Raw genomic sequence first — 20,781 nt, 5'->3', positions numbered from 1 at the left:
GATGCAGGAGGAGACGGAGGAGGCAAGAAAATTACTCAAAAGCCCACCAGCAGACCTGGGGATAACCCAGTCAGCACCCAGTGTGATCATGATGGTGGTGCAATGCCAACCAGAGCAAGAACAGGAACTACAACTTTAAAACCCAAGTCTGGGGAACGGGGACAAGGCCTCCATTCTGGGAGGATGTAGCTAAATGTTTAGGGCTGCCCGTCCACGGGGTCCACAAGCGCAGCGATTCTTCCTCCTGGCCGTGGCTCCGAGGGTGGCCACGCCGTCTGCCAGGACACACTGTGCTCCTTGTTCCCCGCTGCACAGAGACCCGGCGTTCAGCACACTCATTAAACACACTTCAGATTGGGTTTCAGAGTCCCGACTCCAGGCCAGGAGGAGAATGGGCCTTTTCAGCTCCCTCGCTTAGCTACGTTAAAACCACGGCGTCATTCGTACAGAACCGCCCTTCATCCTTCACGCCAAGACTTGCCGTGTGTGTGCGTGTGTGCACGTGTGTGCATGCATGTATGTGCGTGCGCGCACACACACTCAAGTAGTAGTGGATTTCTATTGCTATCTTGCAAACCTGTAATGAAATGCAATGAGCAAAAGAAAAAAAAGTCTATGGAGAATTCAGCTATTCAGAATGGCTTACTCTGCTCTTGGTCTTGAGCAATTCATTGTCTTTTAATCACTTTTAGAAGCAGATGAGTAAAAAAATTCCAAAATTTACCAAAAAAAAAAAAAAAATCTTGCATAACCTCCTGCTGCTTTAAACATCCATGAGGCAGGGAATAAACTATCCCACAAATAACCAGTAAGGCGAGCAGAAACCAGAGTATGACTCAAGGAACCAGCATTACCCTCTTCCCAGCAGCAGAAGAATGTGTGCATTTTCCTTATGTCTGTTTCGTTTGGCACGTTTCTCTTTGGGTTCAGTGGCCTAATTAAACCTCCAAAGTGCACCAGCCTGCTGGGCCGGAACTTTCTGAAAATACACCTGCTATCACACACTTGGCTTCCAACATGCGTATTTCAAGGGACAATGGAAGGCAGATACTTCACTGAATTTAGCTTGGCGTCTGAACAGCAAGGTAAAGACGGTAGAACAAAGCCACCCAATGTGGCTCCTGGTTACCGCCTTCCCTCCGACTCTTCTGCCGTGTTTCTGAAGGGACAGCCTTCCTCCAAAACCCATCTCTCAGGGTCTTGGAGAACCTCTAAGAACATCAAATGAAAGAAAATTGCTATATGAGATGTTAACAGACACTTTATTTATTTTTTTAAATATATATTTTATTGATTTTGTACAGAGAGGAAGGGAGAGAGATAGAGAGTTAGAAACATTGATGAGAGAGAGTCATCGATCAGCTGCCTCTTGCATACCCCCTACTGGGGATATGCCCGCAACCAAGGTACATGCCCTTGACCAGAATCGAACCCGGCACCTTTCAGTCCCCAAGCCGACGCTCTATCCACTGAGCCAAACCGGTTTCAGCATTAACAGACACTTTAATCCAGAAACATTTTTAGTGTTTTTCAATTAGTCCGTGGGGAGAATGGGGACATGCTCTCAATCCTGAACAGGGACTTTAAAACTATTTTTATAGGGTAAGCTTTTAAATTCGAAAGTATGTGAGTCATGGCTTTCAAGTTCCTTTAAGAATTCTTGACTCTGGATCACCCAGAAAACCTCGGAACCAATGCTCTCTACTCGTCATTCTTTTTCGGATACTTTTCAGGTGCCATGTTCTGTTCACAGTGGAAGTGACTGAGGTGGGACTGGGCTCCAGCTCCAGGTTTGAGTATCTGCAAGGAGGTCAGAGTTGTAATCATAAAGTTAACACTTCTCTTCCTTTTAAAAAACTGGAATGCTCAGATTAATGTAAGCACACACTCAATTTAGGGGAAAGAAACCTTATAAATAAGTCTATAATGAAGGTACTAGAACTAGAAGCATATGCAATAAAGACAGAAAGCACATGATACAGGAAGGAGAACAGTGGCTCCCAGGGCTGGGAGGAGGCAGGGGTGGGGAGTTCTTATTCAGTGGGCACGGAGGTTCAGTTTGGGAAGACAGAGAGAGCCATGGGGGTGGGTGGTAGTGACAGGTGCACAACAAGGTGAATGTACTTATTGCCATTGGACTGTATACACTTGCAAACACTTAAGATAATTGTATATTTTATGTTATGGGTGTTTCATCACAATGTTGAAAAAATTCAAGAATACTGAAAATCTATTGAAGGGACTGGTAAATTTGGGGGGGAGAGTAGTGGGAGGCAAAGTCAAACTATAAAAAGAATTTTCATTATAAAAATAGAGGGGAAACCTAACTTTTGCTTCTCTTCCAATAAATGAAGCTATTACTATTAGGTATAAAAATGTATGCGGTTACATTGGAGAGCAGCACAGAGTAAGTTTCATTGGGTCATAACTTCGACGCCTGGTTTGTCACTTGCCATCCTGCGGTCTGGGCAAGTTAAATGGCCTCCCTGGGCATGGATTTTCCCTCTGAACACTGGAATAATAATACCTCCTAAAGAAGTAGCCAGGATAAGCAAATGAGGTGAAGACACATCAAGTGCCCACTTTCAGAAGGTACTCAATAAACAACTGTTAACCATTATACTTCATTTTTTAAAAATATATATTTTATTGATTTTTTACATAGAGGAAGGGAGAGAGAGAAACATCGATGAGAGAGAGTCATCGATCAGCTGCCTCTTGCACACCCCCTACTGGGGATGTGCCCCCAACCACGGTACATGCCCTTGACCGGAATCGAACCTGAGACCTTTCAGTGTCCAGGCCGACACTCTATCTGCTGAGCCAAACTGGTTTTGGCCATTATACTTCATTTTTAATTGAAACCTTTGCCAGGTTATTTCCAACATTTGGTAGCTATGCAAACTCCCTCTCGAGTATTTTTAAGCCTTACTACACTTTCACCACTATAAAATAAAACGTATACTTTCCCTTATATTCCAGTACCTTCTGATGAAGACTTTGAGGAATGAGACAGTATCTATAAGAGAAAGTGGTGGGTGGGGGTTAGGAGGGCTCTGTTATGATCAATGAACTGGAAAAAAAAAAACAAAAAAAAACCCACTAAAAAGCAAAACAATGATAGGTTCACTGTTAATGACAGTCCCTTCCCACCAGCACCTTGCTAGAGTTAAGACACACCCTAAGCACACAGATCCTGGATTTGTGAAAAAGAAACGAATAAGTATATAGCAAAAGCATGGAAAGCACACCCAAAAATACTCTGCCAGAAGGATTGCCAAGAGTCTGAATTAAACACATTTTTCCTTTAAGTATCAGACAACAAGCCCCTTGAGTGCTAATAAACCGCAGTGCTGACAAACACAATCATTCTGCATGGCGTACGTCACCAATTCTCTAAGTTTTTACAAACTTAATAGGAAGAAATGCTGACCAGCAGCCAGGGTTTAATTAAAGAGCTAGTTCTAGCACAGCAATGATTCTGAGGGGACTCTGAAAATCAGGTTCACCTGGAAACTTCGGATCACCCGCACCCTCAAACACCTCTATGCACAGAGTCTCACACGCACAAGAGTTTGGGGACGCATCTCTCAGTGACTCTGATTCACACCCACCGCCATAGCACACGAGACCTTGGAAACCACTCGGCTTACTTCTTATAACATTCTCCTCACATTCACCTGTTTGAACACCTCGATGAAATGTTTTCATGACAACTTCCTTGTATTTCTCTGCTGCATTTGACCTCGGTCACGTACAACTACTATCTGACTTACCACGTAAAAAAATTCCCAAATAGCTTCTCAGCTCTATGGGAAACAGTCATCTGCTACTAAATCAGATGTGTCACTTCTCTGCTCAAAACTCAGAGTAAGCCGAAACCGGTTTGGCTCAGTAGATAGAGCGTCGGCCTGCAGACTGAAAGGTCCCAGGTTCGATTCCGGTCAAGGGCATGGACCTTGGTTGCGGGCACATTCCTGGTGGGGGGTGTGCAGGAGGCAGCTGGTCGATGTTTCTCTCTCATTGATGTTTCTAGCTCTCTATCCCTCTCACTTCCTCTGTAAAAAAACCAATAAAATATATATTAAAAAAAAAAAAAAAAAAAAAACTCGAGTAAATGTCAGAGTTCTCACAATGAAAAACAAAGTCCCAGGACCTTTGCTCCACCCCATGTCACCTGTGCAAGCTCATATAAAATCGCTCTGCTTCATGCTTCCTCCGCTCCGGCCACACAGGCCACCTGCCTCAAGGCCTTTGCACGGACTGCTCCTTCTGCCTGGATCACTTTCTCCCCCAGAAATCTTCATGGATGAGGCCCTCACCGCTTTCTAATCTTTACACAAATGCTGGCTTTTCAGTAGGGCTGACCCTAAACACCCTACTTACAACTGTAATTTGCCCCTCACATCTCCACCACCACCCCCTTATTCCACTCTATATATTTTTTTCATTTTTTCACTTTCACTTATCACTCTGTAGCATCCAAAACAATAGTATTTCTTAATAGTGGTCCTTATACGTGGCTATCTTTCTCTGATGATGGCAGGCTCTGCCAGCACATGGATCTTCATCTGTTTTGTGCATCAGAACAGCATGAGACGCAGTGGGTGCTCATAAAGATTTGCTGAATGGATGAATGAATGGAACCACTTTAAACCTACAATTCGCATGGGGAAGGCTACAAATAGCACAGCCTTTAACAAACACAATGATAAGCTGGGGTCTAGATGTGAAGCCAATTTCAATATATTTTTACTTCAAGAAACTGTTGCTCAAACAGCTGACAGCTTCCAAAAGCCATAAAAGCAAATCACTCATGAAAGGCCAACCATAGGGAAAATGTTAAAAGGAAAATGAGAAAATAAACAATGACATTCTACAGATCAGGAAACCTATGTCAAACTGACAACAGTACACAAGACTGGACTGGCAGGGAAACTGTCTCTTCACCAGCATTAACTGGCCATGTGGCCAAACCCCTCAGATGCCTTTTGCAAACAGAATATGTGAACTAACAAGGAGGGTTTATTCTTTATAACAAAAGGTTAATATGCAAATTGACCAAACAACGGAATGATGGGTTGCTATGACATGCACTGACCACCAGCGGGCAGACGCTCAATGCAGGAGCTGCCCCCTGGTGGTCAGTGGGCTCCCACAAGGGGAGCACTGCTCAGCCAGAAGCTGGGCTCACAGCTGGTGAGTGCAGCAGCAGTGGCAGGAGCTTCTCCTGCCTCTACAGCAGCGCTAAGGATGTCTGCGAGAGGGCACAGATCGAGCTGAGGGACCCCCTTCCCTACCCCCAGTGTCCAAATTTCATGCACCGGGCCTCTAGTGTTCATATAAATGCTTCTGAGGCCGTGCTTTTGGGGGATCCAGGCCATCAGCTCCCTTTTGAGCAGGTTCACTAGTTTACTCTTGTGTGATTATTTCAAAATGTGGTCAAGAGGATGATGTCTTTGGATTGAGCACATTCCCCTGGCTCAGTGCAAACGCTTTGTCTTAAAGCCGAACATTCAGCAACCAACCATTTCAGTGACATTTCACCTTCATGGAGTGTCACCCATACTCAAAGTTAACAGGGGGAAATGCAAATGCAAGCCAGATAATAAAAAGCACGGATACGGATGACACCTTTTAAATAAAATTCTGCCCATTATAAACTTATAAACGAAATTTAGTAACAGAGTCAGCCTCCGGAGACTGAATATCAGCACTGGAGAAAAAGTCATGTTGGAAAACATACAGATGTTTCTGGAAAGAAAAACAAACCAAAAATAAACAAACAAGCAAGGCAAAGCAAAGCAGTTCAGGGCTGTCTCTGAAAAGTCTCCATGATGGCACAGCATTCACAATGCTCATCTGTCCTGATGACATATAGCAAGGATGCAGGCCCCCGAGAACTGAGTGTGTTCCCTGGATAAAGATGGCATTCCTCAAACTGTCAGCCTTCTAACAACAGTGTGCAGTCAGTACATGCATTCCACCCCAATTTATAAACAATTGCATTAGCGCTAAAAACAAGTCCAACTAAAATACTGGAGGGCAGTCAGTGTGTTTCTGAAACAGATTCCATCATCTGCTGAAAATTAAATACACCCTGACAAAAGAGGCAGAGTTCACAGGTTTAACTAGAAATTGGATCGTCAGACTGAGTTCTGGCTGAGAGAGGCAGGAGAGAGATCTAGTTTTCAAGGCGTTTCACCATCTAATTTCTAAGTTAATCATGCAAGATGACTTTAACATATTTTAAATAGTGACGCCACGTGCCAAAAGAAAAACAAATTAGAGCCCCTTATATACTCCTGGGTATAAGCTAGCTCTCCATTTTACCAACTCACTGTGAAATTACTTCCTGTTCTCTGTTCCTTAGAGGCATGACTTAGTCCCAATTGCGCTGAAGCAGGAGAGAGGACTCGGGACTGCAGGTTTGTAAAAGAAAACAGGGAACAAATTCTTAGAAATGGCAAGTGGGATGATGGTCATCAGGGGCTGGGAGGAGGGGGTGTTGTTTGTTAATGGGTCTTGAGCTTCAGATCTGCAGGATGGAGAAGTTCTGAGATCTGTTTCACAACAATGTCATTATACTTAACACTACTCAACTGTATCACAAATGGGTAAGATGGTGAATTTTGTTTTTTCTTTAAACCATGATTTAAAAAAAGAAGAGAAAGGAAGGAACTCTAAACCTCTAAGTAGCAGACTGGAATAGAATCATTCCTTCATGATCCTATAATCCAAGTGGGTTTATTACCTGCATGGAACAAAAATATAGAGAGAAAATAAAACACTATGGACAGGCGGCACTCATGCACACGAATGTTCTTTTGCGTGTGCTTATTCATTTCTGAGTGAGCCATTTGTGTCTTTATGTTTGATTTTCATTCATTTTTCAAAGAAGACATCTATTGATGGATGGCCCAATGGAAATTTTCAAAAGCATTTATTATATCTGTAACAGCTTCATTTGAACTCCGTGTGCCTCCACGCCTGTCAGGCAAAACTATGAAAAGCAGCGGTGAAACAAGCTGTGTTTTCTCTGCTGAGACGCCCTGCGGCTGTTTCAGGGTATTAGGAACAGTGCAGCTTTCAGACCCTGGTGGTTTCAGTTTCTACTTTTTTTTTTTTTTTTTAAACATGAGACATAAATTGCACTTCACCAACTCCCCAGCCACAGATTCTTTCTGTCTGACAGCTCTATCGAGACCAACTTGGAAAATCTATAAATATGAAGGTGAATATTCTTGAGAGATCTGAATATGTGTTAAGAAGGTACCAATGCTAAGTGAAATAAGCCAGTCAGAGAAAGATAAATATCACATGATCTCACTCATTTGTGGGTTATAATGAACAACATAAACTGATGAACAAAACCAGATCCAGAGACAGAGAAGCATCGACCAAATGTTCAAACCTCAGAGGGAAGGTAGCGGAGGGTGAGGGTAAGGAGGAGAGATCAACCAAAGGACTTGTATGCATGCATATAAGCCTAACCAATGGGCACTGACACCAGGGGGCCTTAGCAGGGGGGCGGGGGGGAATAAGAACGCATATGTAATACCTTAATCAATAAAGAAATAAAAAATAATAATAAAGAAGGTATCAATGCCTCTGATGCACATCTAATACTGACGTGAGACACCTGACCTTGAGATCACAGGTACAAGATCACAAGAGAGACAGGACTAGCACGTCCCCGCTGCCCCTAAAATTCATTTGGAACCCTCCACCCGGAAGTCAGCGTCGGTTCACAGTGAAGAAGCTGGACGAGTGCTGGGAAGACTGTTTACACCCCAAATGGCCAGTGAGGCAGGCAAGAGCCTCCACTTTTAGCAACATCGTATGGATACCCCAGTACCAGGAGCAGCACCTATGAGTTAGAGAGCCAGTAACAAAGGTCAACCATTTTAATAATCAAATCAAAGTTGCATATAAAGTTGAGTCCAATGATATTGTAAAAAAAAATTAAATATATATTCCTAGAAGTACCGTGTTCAGTATTCATGAGAATATGAGTATGGGCAAGAAATAATTTCTGCCATCTCAATATCAAAGACATGAATTCAGCACCCCTGATACAGCAGACTGAAGGTTGGTGTCGTCATGTCCACTCACCCCCCAATTCAGATGTTGAAACCTAACCCCCAACGTGATGGTGTTAGGAGGTGGGGCCGTTGGGAGGTGAATAGTTCATGAAGATGGAGCCCTAGTAAATGGGATTAGTGCCCTTAGAAGAGAGCCTCCCAAGACCGCTCTTGTCCCTTGTCCCATGTGTGCACACAGGGCGGGTTCTTACCGGACACCAAGTCTCCAGCACCTTCATCTCAGATCTCCCAACCTCCAGAACTGTGAGACATACATTTCTGTCTGAGGCAGTCTGATAGCAGCCAGAACTAAGCCCCCTAGATCACTCTAACACACATGTGTCAAACACAAGGCCCGCGGGCCAAATCCGTCCCGCCAGGCCTTGCAATGTGGCCCGCACCGCGCTGTCATCACTGCACTCCGCTGCGTTTCCATCACAATGACAGTTTATGACTGTTCAGTAAACCATTCGGCCCACGATTTAGGCTGGATTTTAGATTTTGGCCCCTTCTCTGATTGAGTTCGACACCCCTACTCTAACAAAACACATTTTACATTAGAAAAAAAGTGTGGGAGAGCCTGTACCCATGTTCTTTGAAATCTGACCCTCCAGGAAAATCACATGTGCTACTGTCCTTCTGCAGAGAGGTGACTGCTGAAATATGGAGGGATTCATGAGAAGGGCCACCCAGGTCTAGCAAGTAGGAGAAATAGGAGCCAGCAAAGAAGCTGTGACTTAGAAAAATTCGACAACTTTCAGTTCTTCACTTCCTGAGAAAAGCACAAGGAGAGCAAACCACTCCAAGTGTGGTGGGCAGGCAGACAGACATGAACAGAGCAAGGACGATGGGCCAGTTACAGAAGGTCACCAGGATGGAAAGCTCTGGGTGCCTAGCAACGGACAATTGTAGGGTGGGACCTTGCTTCCAGGGTGACCTTTCCACCCCAGCATACCACCAACCTTTCCTCCCTAGAGATAGCATCTAGGCCTCAGCTGTATTTCAGCTCCAGGCCCAGAAAAGCAGCAAAACCAGACCAGCAATAGCTGAGGACAAAGCTGACCTCAGGACCAGCTGCAGTGAATAATGACCCCCTGCCCTGGTGCTGGCCATTCAGTCAGTGGAGACTCCCATCCTGAAAGGACACACCTGAACACCACAGAATATTCTGTAGACTCTACAGAATATTCTGTGTAGAGATTCTCCCCTAAAATCTCCACCCTTAAAACTCTTAGGAAAGAGGACCCAGCGCTTTCCCTATGGGGAGCACACCTTGCCTTCCCCATTCCTCCCTCCCATCCCCCTCTCCTTCCTAATCTCCTTCCCCTCCCCTCCCCTAGACTCCCAGACGTGTCCCTTTCCCTCCCTCACTTCTGAGCCTCAAGGGCCCTTCCTTTACCTCTATGACTTGTTTCCTAAGCCCATTTCTTTTTTTAAAAAAATGTATTTAATTTATTGTTTTATAGAGAGGAAGGGAGAGGATAGAGAGCTAGAAACATCGATTCAGCTGCCTCTTGCACATGCTCCACCAGGGATGTGCCTGCAATCAAGGTACATGCCCTTGACTGGAATCGAACCTGGGACCCCTTAGTCCAAAGTCCGACGCTCTATCCACTGAGCCAAACTTGGCCCCTTCTCTGATTGAGTTCGACACCCCTACTCTAACAAAACACATTTTTACATTAGGAAAAAAGTGTGGGAGAGCCTGTACCCATGTTCTTTGAAATCTGACCCTCCAGGAAAATCACATGTGCTACTGTCCTTCTGCAGAGAGGTGACTGCTGAAATATGGAGGGATTCATGAGAAGGGCCACCCAGGTCTAGCAAGTAGGAGAAATAGGAGCCAGCAAAGAAGCTGTGACTTAGAAAAATTCGACAACTTTCAGTTCTTCACTTCCTGAGAAAAGCACAAGGAGAGCAAACCACAGGGCCTAAGCCCATTTCTTACACAAATTACGACTACCTTTGTGATTTGCCAAATAAATTCTCTTATAGTTTGAGTCTTGGCTTTGAATTCTTTCCTAGCTAGAACTCAAGTACTGAGGTTGCTGAACCCAGGGGTCTAACACCTGGTACCCTTCTTGCCACACCCAATAACAGGACAGAGACTGCAGATGCAATCACCTCCAAGCTCTAGAGCAGACAACTTTCTGGCTGATAAGAGAGAGTTATTCTATTGTTCGAGCCAGTAGAAACAGGGCAGGGCTGGGGCTCAGAAGGCTAAGCAAACATCAAGAATCACAGGAAAGGAGATTCTTGGCGTAGAGAAAATGAATCTTCCAATATAAAAATATTCAACAGCCTAACGGTGTGTCTTGAAAAGAAATAAGCTGCCACCTCCAACAGAGTTTAAATATAAATTGGATAACAGAGAAGATGCTGGTGTTAGGAACAGTGCTGCTCTCTCCTGCTTCATTCCTGGTGCTTTTTCTTCCCAAATCCTTGAGAATGGTTTTCCTGCTTTACCTTTTAGTTCTTTTCTTACTTATGGGTGGATTTTCCCCCCCCTCCCAGTTCTAAAATATAATATGAGGCAGGACATTTGGTTTCTAAATAAGTGAAGTTCTCAGGTGCCATCAAACACTAAGATACTGGGATCCAGTGTGGGAACAGAAAACCACCTGAAACAATAAGGTTGGAGCAAGTGGATCTATGAATGAATGGTTATTGACATGCACATGTGGGTTTGTGTGTACATGCCCACAAAGTAGTTTCACAGCAACATTTGCAGATGGCCTAGTAATCTGTACCCCAAGGACTGACCTTGTAGGAGACAGCTGGCTTCTTACCCCAGCTGGTATGGCCTGTCAGCCCAGGTAGATACCCTGTGCTGACCCAACTCTTCCCACACCTTCTTTCACACATACCCCCACCCAAATAAAACAATGTTACCATCACTATTTAAACAGCACTCAGAGAAATCTGCGGCTTTTTTAGGGGAAAATATTCCACAAAGTTTAGTTAAATCTGTTTAAAACCTACAAGAGGTGACAGAATTGAAAATGCATGACATCAAAGAGACATTTGGGGGGTGGAGGGGATCTAAAGATAGAATTAATTATAAAGTGAGTGAAGGAGGGGGAGGGTCTGCAGTCTGGGATTTCCCAGAAACTGGATCCAGTTTTGGCTGAGAAGGAAAGGAAAGGAGACTATCAAATGAATTGTTGTTAAAGAAATAAATGCTTTCTATTGTTCCCAGCTTAAAAGAAAAATGTACTGTGATTAATCACAGTCATTGTAAACACCAAAGAGAAGTTGCTTTAAGTTTCTCTATAAGGAACTCCTTAACACCTTTCACATCATGTCAAGTGCTTTGGATACTCACAAACACTATTACTGAGTATAATGAGGTATTTTGAAATTCTATACTGCATAATGTTAGGTCAGTGGTTGGCAAACTGCGGCTCTGGCCCCTTGAGTGTTCTAACGCCACTTCTTTAAAATAGACTAGCCCAGGCCGAAAATCGACTTCTGCACCTGGGCCACGAAGTTTCAATCACACTGTACGTGTGCGCCTGCACGTGGTATTTTGTGGAAGAGCCACACTCAAGGGGCCAAAGAGCCAAATGTGGCTCGCAAGCCGACCACTGTGTTAGGTTGAATGCAACCTAATGCAACTATACTTTTAACTTCATATGAAGCAGGTAAACAAACAAAAAAAAATATTTAAAAGTATTTCATTGTCGCTCTAACTGGTTTGGCTCAGTGGATAAAGCATCGGCCTGCGGACTGAAGGGTCCCAAATTCAACTCCGGTCAAGGACATGTATCTTGGTTGCGGACACATCCCCAGTAGGGAGTGTGCAGGAGGCAGCTGCATCGATGTTTCTCTCTCATCAATGTTTCTAACTCTCTATTACTCTCTCTTCTTCTCTGTAAAAAATATCAATAATTTATATATATATATATATATATATATATATATATATATATATACACACACACACACACACACACACACACACATACATACATATATATATATTTAAAAGTATTTCATTGTCACAAAAAAAGACCAATACCATATGTACATATGATTATACTTATGCGTATCCAACATAGTCAGTCTCATAGAAACACAAAGCAGGATGGCGGCTGCCAGGGGCAAAGGAGAGGGAGAAATGGAGGGTTGTACATGGTTACAGAGTTCCTGTTTTGCAAGATGGAAAAATCCTGCAGATTGCACAACCCTGGTGAATATACATAATAATACTGGACTTAAAAATGATGGTCAATTTTATGTTGCATGTATTTTACCACAGATCAAAAAAAACTTTTTTAAGTCTGTTATTATGAGAAAGCCAGAAAATATCAAATACTGTATTGGTGATGACATGAAGCAACGGAAAACTGTTGGGAGAATAGGTTGGTACCACTACTTCAGAAAACTGCCAGGCAGTTTCTAAGCTGAGCCTGTGCAGAGACCCAACAATTCCATAAATATGCAGCAGAAAGTGGTATACAAATTCAGCCCAACGTTAGAAACAATCCAAATGTCCACTATCAGTAAAATGAGTGAATAAATTGTGGTGCTCATTCAAGCAATGAGAATGAATGTATTGTTGCCACAGTAACACTATGGATGAATCTTTGAAATATAATGCCAACTGGAAGAACTCACACAAAAGAATACACATTGGATTCCGCTCACTATGAAATCCATTTGCCATGCAAATCTATGGTAATGCAAGTCAGGATAGTAGCTGTCCTTGCAGGGGAGTGGTGACCAGGAGGGGTCACCAGGAGGAACTTTCAGGGGTTGAAGATCTTCTATTATTTGATCTGGGTAGTGAATACCTGAGTGTGTTCATCTTGTGATTTGGGCATGCTCTTGTATGAGTTATTGTCCTAACTTGACAGGATTAAATTTTCATGACTCCTGAAATCGTACAAATGAAGCATCCATCTTATATAAAAACTGCTGTTTGTAGTTGTAACCCTATTTGGCTTCTGTAAATGCTTGCTTGCTTAAATAGTGAAGAAAATAAGACTACTCCCACTCAAGAGAGGCCATTAAACCTTCCTCAGACAAAATTATCAGTGCTGGCACCAGGCCAGGCCTTTGGTTGAGGTCTCAAGGCCCCAGCACATAGGGGCTCTTTAAGAACTTGCAAAGGAGGCCGGAAACATCCCATATTTGGGAGACAAAGAAGGTAAAAACGTATAAGTAGGGAAGTTCCTCCATGTTGGGGCCCAGAATTTGAGAGACATTTTCCTCTGGACCTGCGTGTAATAAATGTAACTCCATCTCTCAAGTATTGCTTGGTTCTTCTTCGGTTTTCTGTAACACAAATACCTAGGACATAGATTACTCCTCCACTGAGGCTTCTGCAACATGGACATGGGGTAGTTCTGAATGGCAATCTGCTACCCTGGCTCTCCCCACTTCCTGCTTATGGGATATATCACGGGGATCCCCAAGAATGCTAATGCCGTCCTCTCTGTTACCCCAAAGTAGACAGCTTCTGCTTGCTGCTCCTTCCATTCCCTCCAGTGTTGGGTCTGGGGGGAGGAGGAGAGGAAGATGACCCCCACAGCTGTGCTCTGTGGGTTTCTGCCAAGATCACCACAGGCCGAGGGAAGAATAGAACTATCAATAGACGGCGAAGGAGCTGCTCTTCCCTTGCCATGTCACAAAAATTCTACTTCCTGTTCCTCCGACCACCTGAGTAAGAGGAACTGTGAAAGGTGACCCATAGAACAGAAGAACCACCCTCCAGACTGACCTTCTTCTGAAGTCCATGTGTCTTGGCATCCAACACTAATAAAAATCTCACACTTCAAGGACTTCTGGCACAAACAGGATTAGTGTATCTTCCATTAACACACAAAAGGAAGCCCCATGACATAATGAGATTTTAAGATAGTGCTATTTAACTATTATTTCATAATAATTGCCGCTGTGTAGCAAGCAATTGTTATTCCTTCTCATTTTATTTCGGGAATCTTTATAAGTGATTTACCAATTAAGCTGAGAAACCTTCCTTCATTCCCAATGGTTCATAACAGTGTTGCTTTAACCGTATCTACCCAATTGGACAGAGAAATTTCAATTACCCTGTTAATATCTAAAGTCAGGCATGGCCAATAAACAGAATCCTACAATGCCTAGCAGGTTTGTCGACACATTTGACCACAGACAACGGGAACAAGTGAGTGTTTCAGATTTTTTTCCTGAAGACATGTAAAAGAGCTCTGTAAAGGCAACTTATCGAAAAGTACTCTTTCCAGGAAGTGTTAAATCATGATTCCATCCACTACACAGACGACACGGATGGATCGTGACTTTTCAGCTTGGTAACAATTTGCAGGCAAGTTGTAAATTAAATGTGAAAAACTGAATACCAAGGTTACCCGCTACAGAATAAATTTCACATAAGGAGCAGCGGGGACTGTACTTTCCTTGTCCCTATTGCCAAAATACACACACTGGATCAGGTGTGCCAAGATTTCCGCATGAAATGGGATTTCCTTCATGAAAGACAAGGCGATAAAGTATGAGAGCAAACTGAACATTTTCCCTCCCAAGCCACAAGTTAAAACACAAGGAAAACCAAGAGCCACCTGGAAATGAGAAGACATCTTCAAAAGCAGCACTGGACAAAAGCTCACCTTTATAAATAAAGTGAAGAACTGTTTTAACCCTTAAATCACAACAGACCTTATGAGCAAATGTTGCCAGTGCAGTGAATATATTAACTCAGTAATGTAACTCTGATTTATGTACAATTCTTTTTGTTAACCCTCAAAACAAAGGATATGTTTTCCATTGATTTTTAGAGAAAGTGTAAGGAAGGGTAGAGACAGACAGAAACATCGATGTGAGAGAGATGCTTTGATGGGTTGCCTCCCACAGGCGCCCTGCTCGGCCCGGAAATTGAGCCTGCAACTGAGGTACATGCCCTTGACCAGAATGGAACTTGTGATTACCCTTCAGTTCATGGGCCAACACTCTAACCACTGAGCCACACTAGCTAGGTTATTTACAATTAAAAGGAGTTTTTAGGGGTAAAATAGGCAGGTTTAGGAAATTTTAGGAATTTAGGCGTCCATGGGAAAAGCACAGGGCTGCAGACAGCAGAAGGTACCTTTCCATAGAATAAGGGAGCTGAGAGTTGCAGAAGGTACACATTTACAGAATAAAGGAAAGAAATCCCCTCATTCAGAAAAAAAGAGGAAAGTCCAAAGTGAACAGGAAAATAATAAGGGAGAAACAGGGGAGAACCTCACGTACCTCATGTGAGGTGTGAGCTCTGAAGTTGCTATAGTGACCAAATCAGAGGGGATAATGACCAATCAGAGGGGATGTCAGGGCACAAAGAAATGCAGCTTTTATAAACAGTGGAGGGGGAAAAAATAGACTTAGTGGGACTCTCTCTCCCTCCCCACATGGGAGTCTTGCTTGTTTCTCAATAAATTTCCATCTTTTATTCTACCACCTTCTGTCCGTGGTTTCATTCTTTGACAAGGACCCGGGAACCATCCTGCCAAGGAGATACCACGTGTTCCAGCCCAATTTTCCCGTTTCAAAGAGACATAGTTCCGTTGTGATGCATCTCAGAATGTATACTAGTTATAAACATAAAGATAACTAAATTCTATTCTGGTTCTTGCACATGTAATTGCTCTCAAGTTAACTTTCTTGGAGGCTTAAAAGAAACTGTTGACATTCAATAGGAACACAAAATTACGGGGCTTTGTAAATATTCTCTGAGTTATTCTAGAAAGGGAGAGATTTTTTTATTCCCTCTAAAGACCAAATAAAGTGAACAGAGAATAATAAGAATCTAAATGTTTTGTGTCTTTTTAGTAGCAAAATAAATGCAGACCCGTTTTCCTAGTCTCCTTTAAAAGTAAAAAATTAATAACCAGAGATGTACCAATCAAGAAAACCTTAAAGGTGGCCTTAAAGAATTTTTCTTTAAAATGAAGCAAGCCATAAAGAACCGATAGACATGTACATCAAAACAACTATTTAATATTTTATGTGTTAGGAAGAAGCCATAAAATATTTAATAAGCATAAATTCTATATATTTCTTATTGATATAATAATGATGGAAAACTCAAATGGGAAAGAAAAAAGACTACCTTAAATAACCACATCTTCAAAGCCAGCAGGAAACTTAGCAAGAAAAAGAAAAAAAAATTATGAATTTCTCATTATAAAGGCTATTTGAACCATATTTTAAATAAAATCTAGTTGCCTTTCTGATTCCACTACATAAAAATGAAAACTACAACAGCAAATCTAAAATCTTTTATGAAATAATAGTATGGTAATTGTTTCCAGAACCCATCCAAAAATCAACCTTCTCTCAGAGTTGTTAAAACATACTAAGCCCTAGCTGGTTTGGCTCAGTGGATAGAGTGTTGGCCTGTGGACTGGAGGGTCCCGGGTTTGATTCCAACAAGGGCATGTGCCTGGGTTGCAGGCTCAATCTCCAGAAGGGGGTGTGAGGGAGAGAGCCGATCGGTGATTCTTATCATTGATGTTTCTCTCTCTCCCTCTCCCTTCCTCTCTAAAAGCAATAAAAAAATATTTTAAAAAACATATTGATCATATTGATTATAGGCAACAAATGCTTTCTTTCATCACAGATGGTTACAAATGAGATAAATATAGCTATTTCTGTAAAGCAATTCTGAGTGTGGCTGGCATTAATGTGTGTGGTATGTATGGTATGTAAGTGTGTGCAAGTTTCCAGTTTGTTTGGCTGCCTCTTGTGCAAGACAGCTACTACAGAAAATGAAATTAAAATCTGTAAATTCCACAGTAGTTCTAGAAATTCCTTAACTGAGCCGTGATCCTTGAATAATTCCCAAGGAACAGCCTCTATTCAGTTAGTGTCTTCTTCCATATTCCTCAAGAGTTTTCCTTCTGTTTCCAATAAAGAACACCTAAGCAACATCCTGGTCTTCTACCATGGTATTCAGAGCAAACCACGTTCAGCCAAGGCGCACGGACAACTGAGAAGACAGACAGTGCAATCCTCTGGCTGTGGCAACGAAGGGTGGAGAGCGGTCCAAATCACAGAGTTCAAGGACATATGGACTTGGGCCAGAGGAAGGCTGCCATTTTATCTGGGAGTCACCTGCATGTCACCAAAGTTTTTGCACACTGGCAGTATTATTCACAAATTACCTTTTAGGTGTTGCTGTCTGCTACATACTATGCTTATGTACTTACATTGCTTACAAGACATCCATGTCAGGTGGAAAGATACACAAAATGAAAGTGTGTATGGGGGGAGGGGAATATTCCATGCAAATGGAAACAAACAAAGCTGGGGTAGCAATACTGATATCAGATAAAATAGACTTTAAAACAAAGATTATAACAGGCCACAAAAAAGGACACTTCATAATAATAAAGGGATCAGTCCCACAGAGGATCTAACTTATAAACATTTATGCACCCAATGTAGAAGCACCTAAAAATATAAAGTAAATATAAATGGACATAAAGGGAGAGGTCCACTGCAATACAGTCATAGTAGGAGATTTTTAACAACCCATTTGAATCAATGAATGGATACATCATCCAGACAGAAAATCAACAAGGAAACGGTGACCTTAAATGACACATTATACCGGATGGATTGAATTGATATTTTTATAACATATCACCCTAAAGCAGCAGAATATTCATTCTTTAAAAGTCCTCAGGGAACAGTTTCTAGGACAGACAAATATTAGGCCACAAAACAAATCTCAATACATTTAAGAAGATGGAAATCATATCAAGCATCTTCTCTGATCACAAAGGTATATAACTAGAAATCCATTATAAGAAAAGTGAAAAACACACAAACACATGGAGGCTAAATATCATGCTACAAAACAATCACTGGGCTAACAATGAGATTAAGGTATCTATAAACAAATATATCTATAAACAAATGAAAATGAAGACACAACGACCCCAAATCTATGAAACATGGCAAAGCTAGTTCATACAGAGAAGACCATAGCAATAAATGTCTACCTCTAGAAACAAGAAAAAATCTCAACAGAACAATCCAACCTAAAGAAACTAGAAAAACAACAATAAGCAAAGCCCAAAATAAATAGAAGGAAGGAAATAATAAAGATCAAAGTAGAAATAAACCAAATAGCGACTAAAAAAAAGACAAATAAAACCAAGAATTGGGTCTTTGAAAAAATAAACTGAGTAAACTTTTAACCAGACTCATCAAGAAAAAAAGAGAACCCAAATAAATAAAATTAGAGATGAAAGAGAAGTCACAACCGACACCACAGAAATACCAGGGGCATTACAAGAAAACATCATAAATAAGTATATGCCAATAAACTGGACAACATAGAAGAAATGAATAAATTCCTAGAAACACACAATCTTCCAAGATTAAATTTAAACACACACACACACACACACACACACACACAGAAAACCTGAACAGACTGATAGCTGCTATCAAAATTGAATCACTAATCAAAAAGTTCCCAACAAACAGAAGTCCTGGACCAGATGGCTTCAGAGGTAAACTTCACCAAACAGTCAAAGAAGAATTAATATCCTTTTGGAATTGTTCCAAAAAGAAACTGAAGAAAGGGGAAGACCCCCAAGCTCGTTTAACAAGGCCATCAATACCGATACTACAATTAGACAAAATAAAGTTAAAAGTTATAGGCCAATATCCCTGATGAATATCTCCAACAAAATATTAGAAAACCTAATTCAGAAATACATTAAAAAGGTCATGCCAGGCACCATGATCAAGTGTGATTTATTCTTGGGATGCAAGGTACTTTCAATATCTACAAATCAATCAATGTGATATATCACCTAAACAAAATGAAGGATAAAAATCATATAATCATATCAATAGATTTAGAAAAAAACACATTTGCGCCCAGCCAGTGTGGCGCTGTGGTTGAGCATCAACCTATGAACAAGGAGGTCACGGTTCAATTCCTGGCACATGCCTGGGTTGCAGGCTTGATCCCCAGTGGGGGTTGTGCAGGAGGCAGCCTATCAATGATTCTCTCTCATCATTGATGTTTCTCCCTCTCCCTCTCCCTTCCTCTCTCTGAAGTTAATAAAAAATATATTTAAAATATATTTTTAAAAGCACTTGACAAAATCCAGCTTCCATGTATGATAAAAGTTCTCATCCAAGTGGGGATTGAGGGAACTTACCTCAACATACCAAAGGCCATGTAAGGCAAGCCCACAGCCAACATCATCCTTGACAGACCATCTACAACCCAAAGAACCTGGCACCACCAAAGCCCTGAATGAAAAGGTGATGACTTTCGTTCTTAAACCAAAGCTGCTTACTTCTCAGACCCTTTTTTCAGACCTAACCGTCTCTAAGCGGGAATGACATTTGGGTTCACGCGTTGACATGTAACTCAGGTTTGCGTTAGCCACCTGGACTCGAGAGCTTTCATAACTTAGCCCACTGGCCAAGGGCTGAGGACGGTGTTTCTTAATGACTCTACAGAGAGATGGAATCCCCAGTCCCAAGGCCCTGGGAAAGCCCCTCTTCTCTTCGATCATCATGGGGATAAAGAAATCCAAGGAGAAGAGAACACTTGCTCTTTCCATTTCATTCTAACATTCTAAAGGTGATTTAAAAATTCAGCCTTGCATGACTCAGAATGGGTGCAGGCGTTATTCCCAAGTGGTGTGTGGCGAGTTGAGCAAAGACAAACATCTGGCAGCGAGAGATGCACATCCAGATGTTCTAGAAGGGGAAGGAGGGGGTCCTCAGCACAACTGGGCCTTTTCAGGAATGTGGAATCAAAACTGAGAAAGTAACATTGCAGCTCTCCTTGCGGTAGGGCTTGTGATTCTGGGTTCACATCCAAGATTGGGCACCATCCACCTTCCATGGGGCCTGGAAAAGTCAGGAATGTAGGTCTACAGGCAGAGAGAAAAGGGCAGCCCCGCAAGGGAAGGGGATAGTGTGTCTGACCCTCAGACCAGGCTCAGATAATGTCACAATCCTCAACTGCATTCCAATGCTAGTGTCTGAGACAGCCTGCATCCTAAGTGAGAATCAATTTTAATCCTCTGCTTATGTCATCTTCATTTACAACCTAAGATGTCCTAAGTAATTGAGAAATACACTTTTCACTTGTCTTCCCAAGTGGTACCTGGATTTCAAAAATAAAGACTAGGCTTAGGTTTACATTTGAAATATTCTAGAATATTTTTACTCTTGAGAGCATTATGCTAAACGAAGTAAATCAGGCAGAGAAAGACAAATACTGCCTGGAATCTTAAAATTAAAAAAGTCAAACTCACAGAACAGAGTAGAAAAGTGATTGCCAGGAGTTGGGGAGAGGGCAAAGGGGGAGAGTTTTGTAAGAGGATACAAGTGTTCAGCTACAAGATGAATAAGGTCTGAGGACTTAATGGAACACACGGCAACTATAGTTGATAACACTGTACATATTGTATAATTGAAATCCACTAAGAAAGTAGAACTTAAATGGTCTCTCTCACACACACACAAAAAGATAAATATGTGAGGTGATGGATGTGTTAATGAACTAGATGGAGGAACCCTTTCACACTGTGTACATAGAACAAACCACCAGGCTGTACACTTTCAAAATCTTACAATTTTATGTCAGGTATACATCAATAATGTTGATACTGAAAAAAAATATTCTAGAATAGTGGATCATAACAAGTTATTTGAGAAAAACAAAAATAATTTTACC

At 41.9% G+C, this 20,781-nt stretch overlaps 1 protein-coding gene across 4 annotated transcripts in view; it reads right to left on the bottom strand.

The window, feature by feature from the left end:
- FARP1 (FERM, ARH/RhoGEF and pleckstrin domain protein 1) overlaps nt 1-20,781 on the bottom strand; it is a 282,854-nt gene that overhangs the window by 106,017 nt on the left and 156,056 nt on the right. Inside the window, exon 1 of one of the 4 annotated variants that reach the window (XM_045588751.1) lies at nt 12,106-12,124. The exons of the other annotated variants lie outside the window; for them this stretch is intronic. Within the exon in view, the coding sequence (XP_045444707.1) occupies nt 12,106-12,108 (3 nt within the window). The 5' untranslated portion in view covers nt 12,109-12,124. Of the gene's footprint in view, nt 1-12,105; nt 12,125-20,781 lie in introns of those variants that run through there. 4 annotated transcript variants of the gene reach the window in all.

The sequence above is a fragment of the Pipistrellus kuhlii genome, unplaced genomic scaffold (assembly GCF_014108245.1).
Source record: "Pipistrellus kuhlii isolate mPipKuh1 unplaced genomic scaffold, mPipKuh1.p scaffold_m20_p_3, whole genome shotgun sequence".
NCBI classification, from domain to species: Eukaryota; Metazoa; Chordata; class Mammalia; order Chiroptera; family Vespertilionidae; genus Pipistrellus; species Pipistrellus kuhlii.
This window is presented reverse-complemented; position numbering and strand designations above follow the sequence as displayed.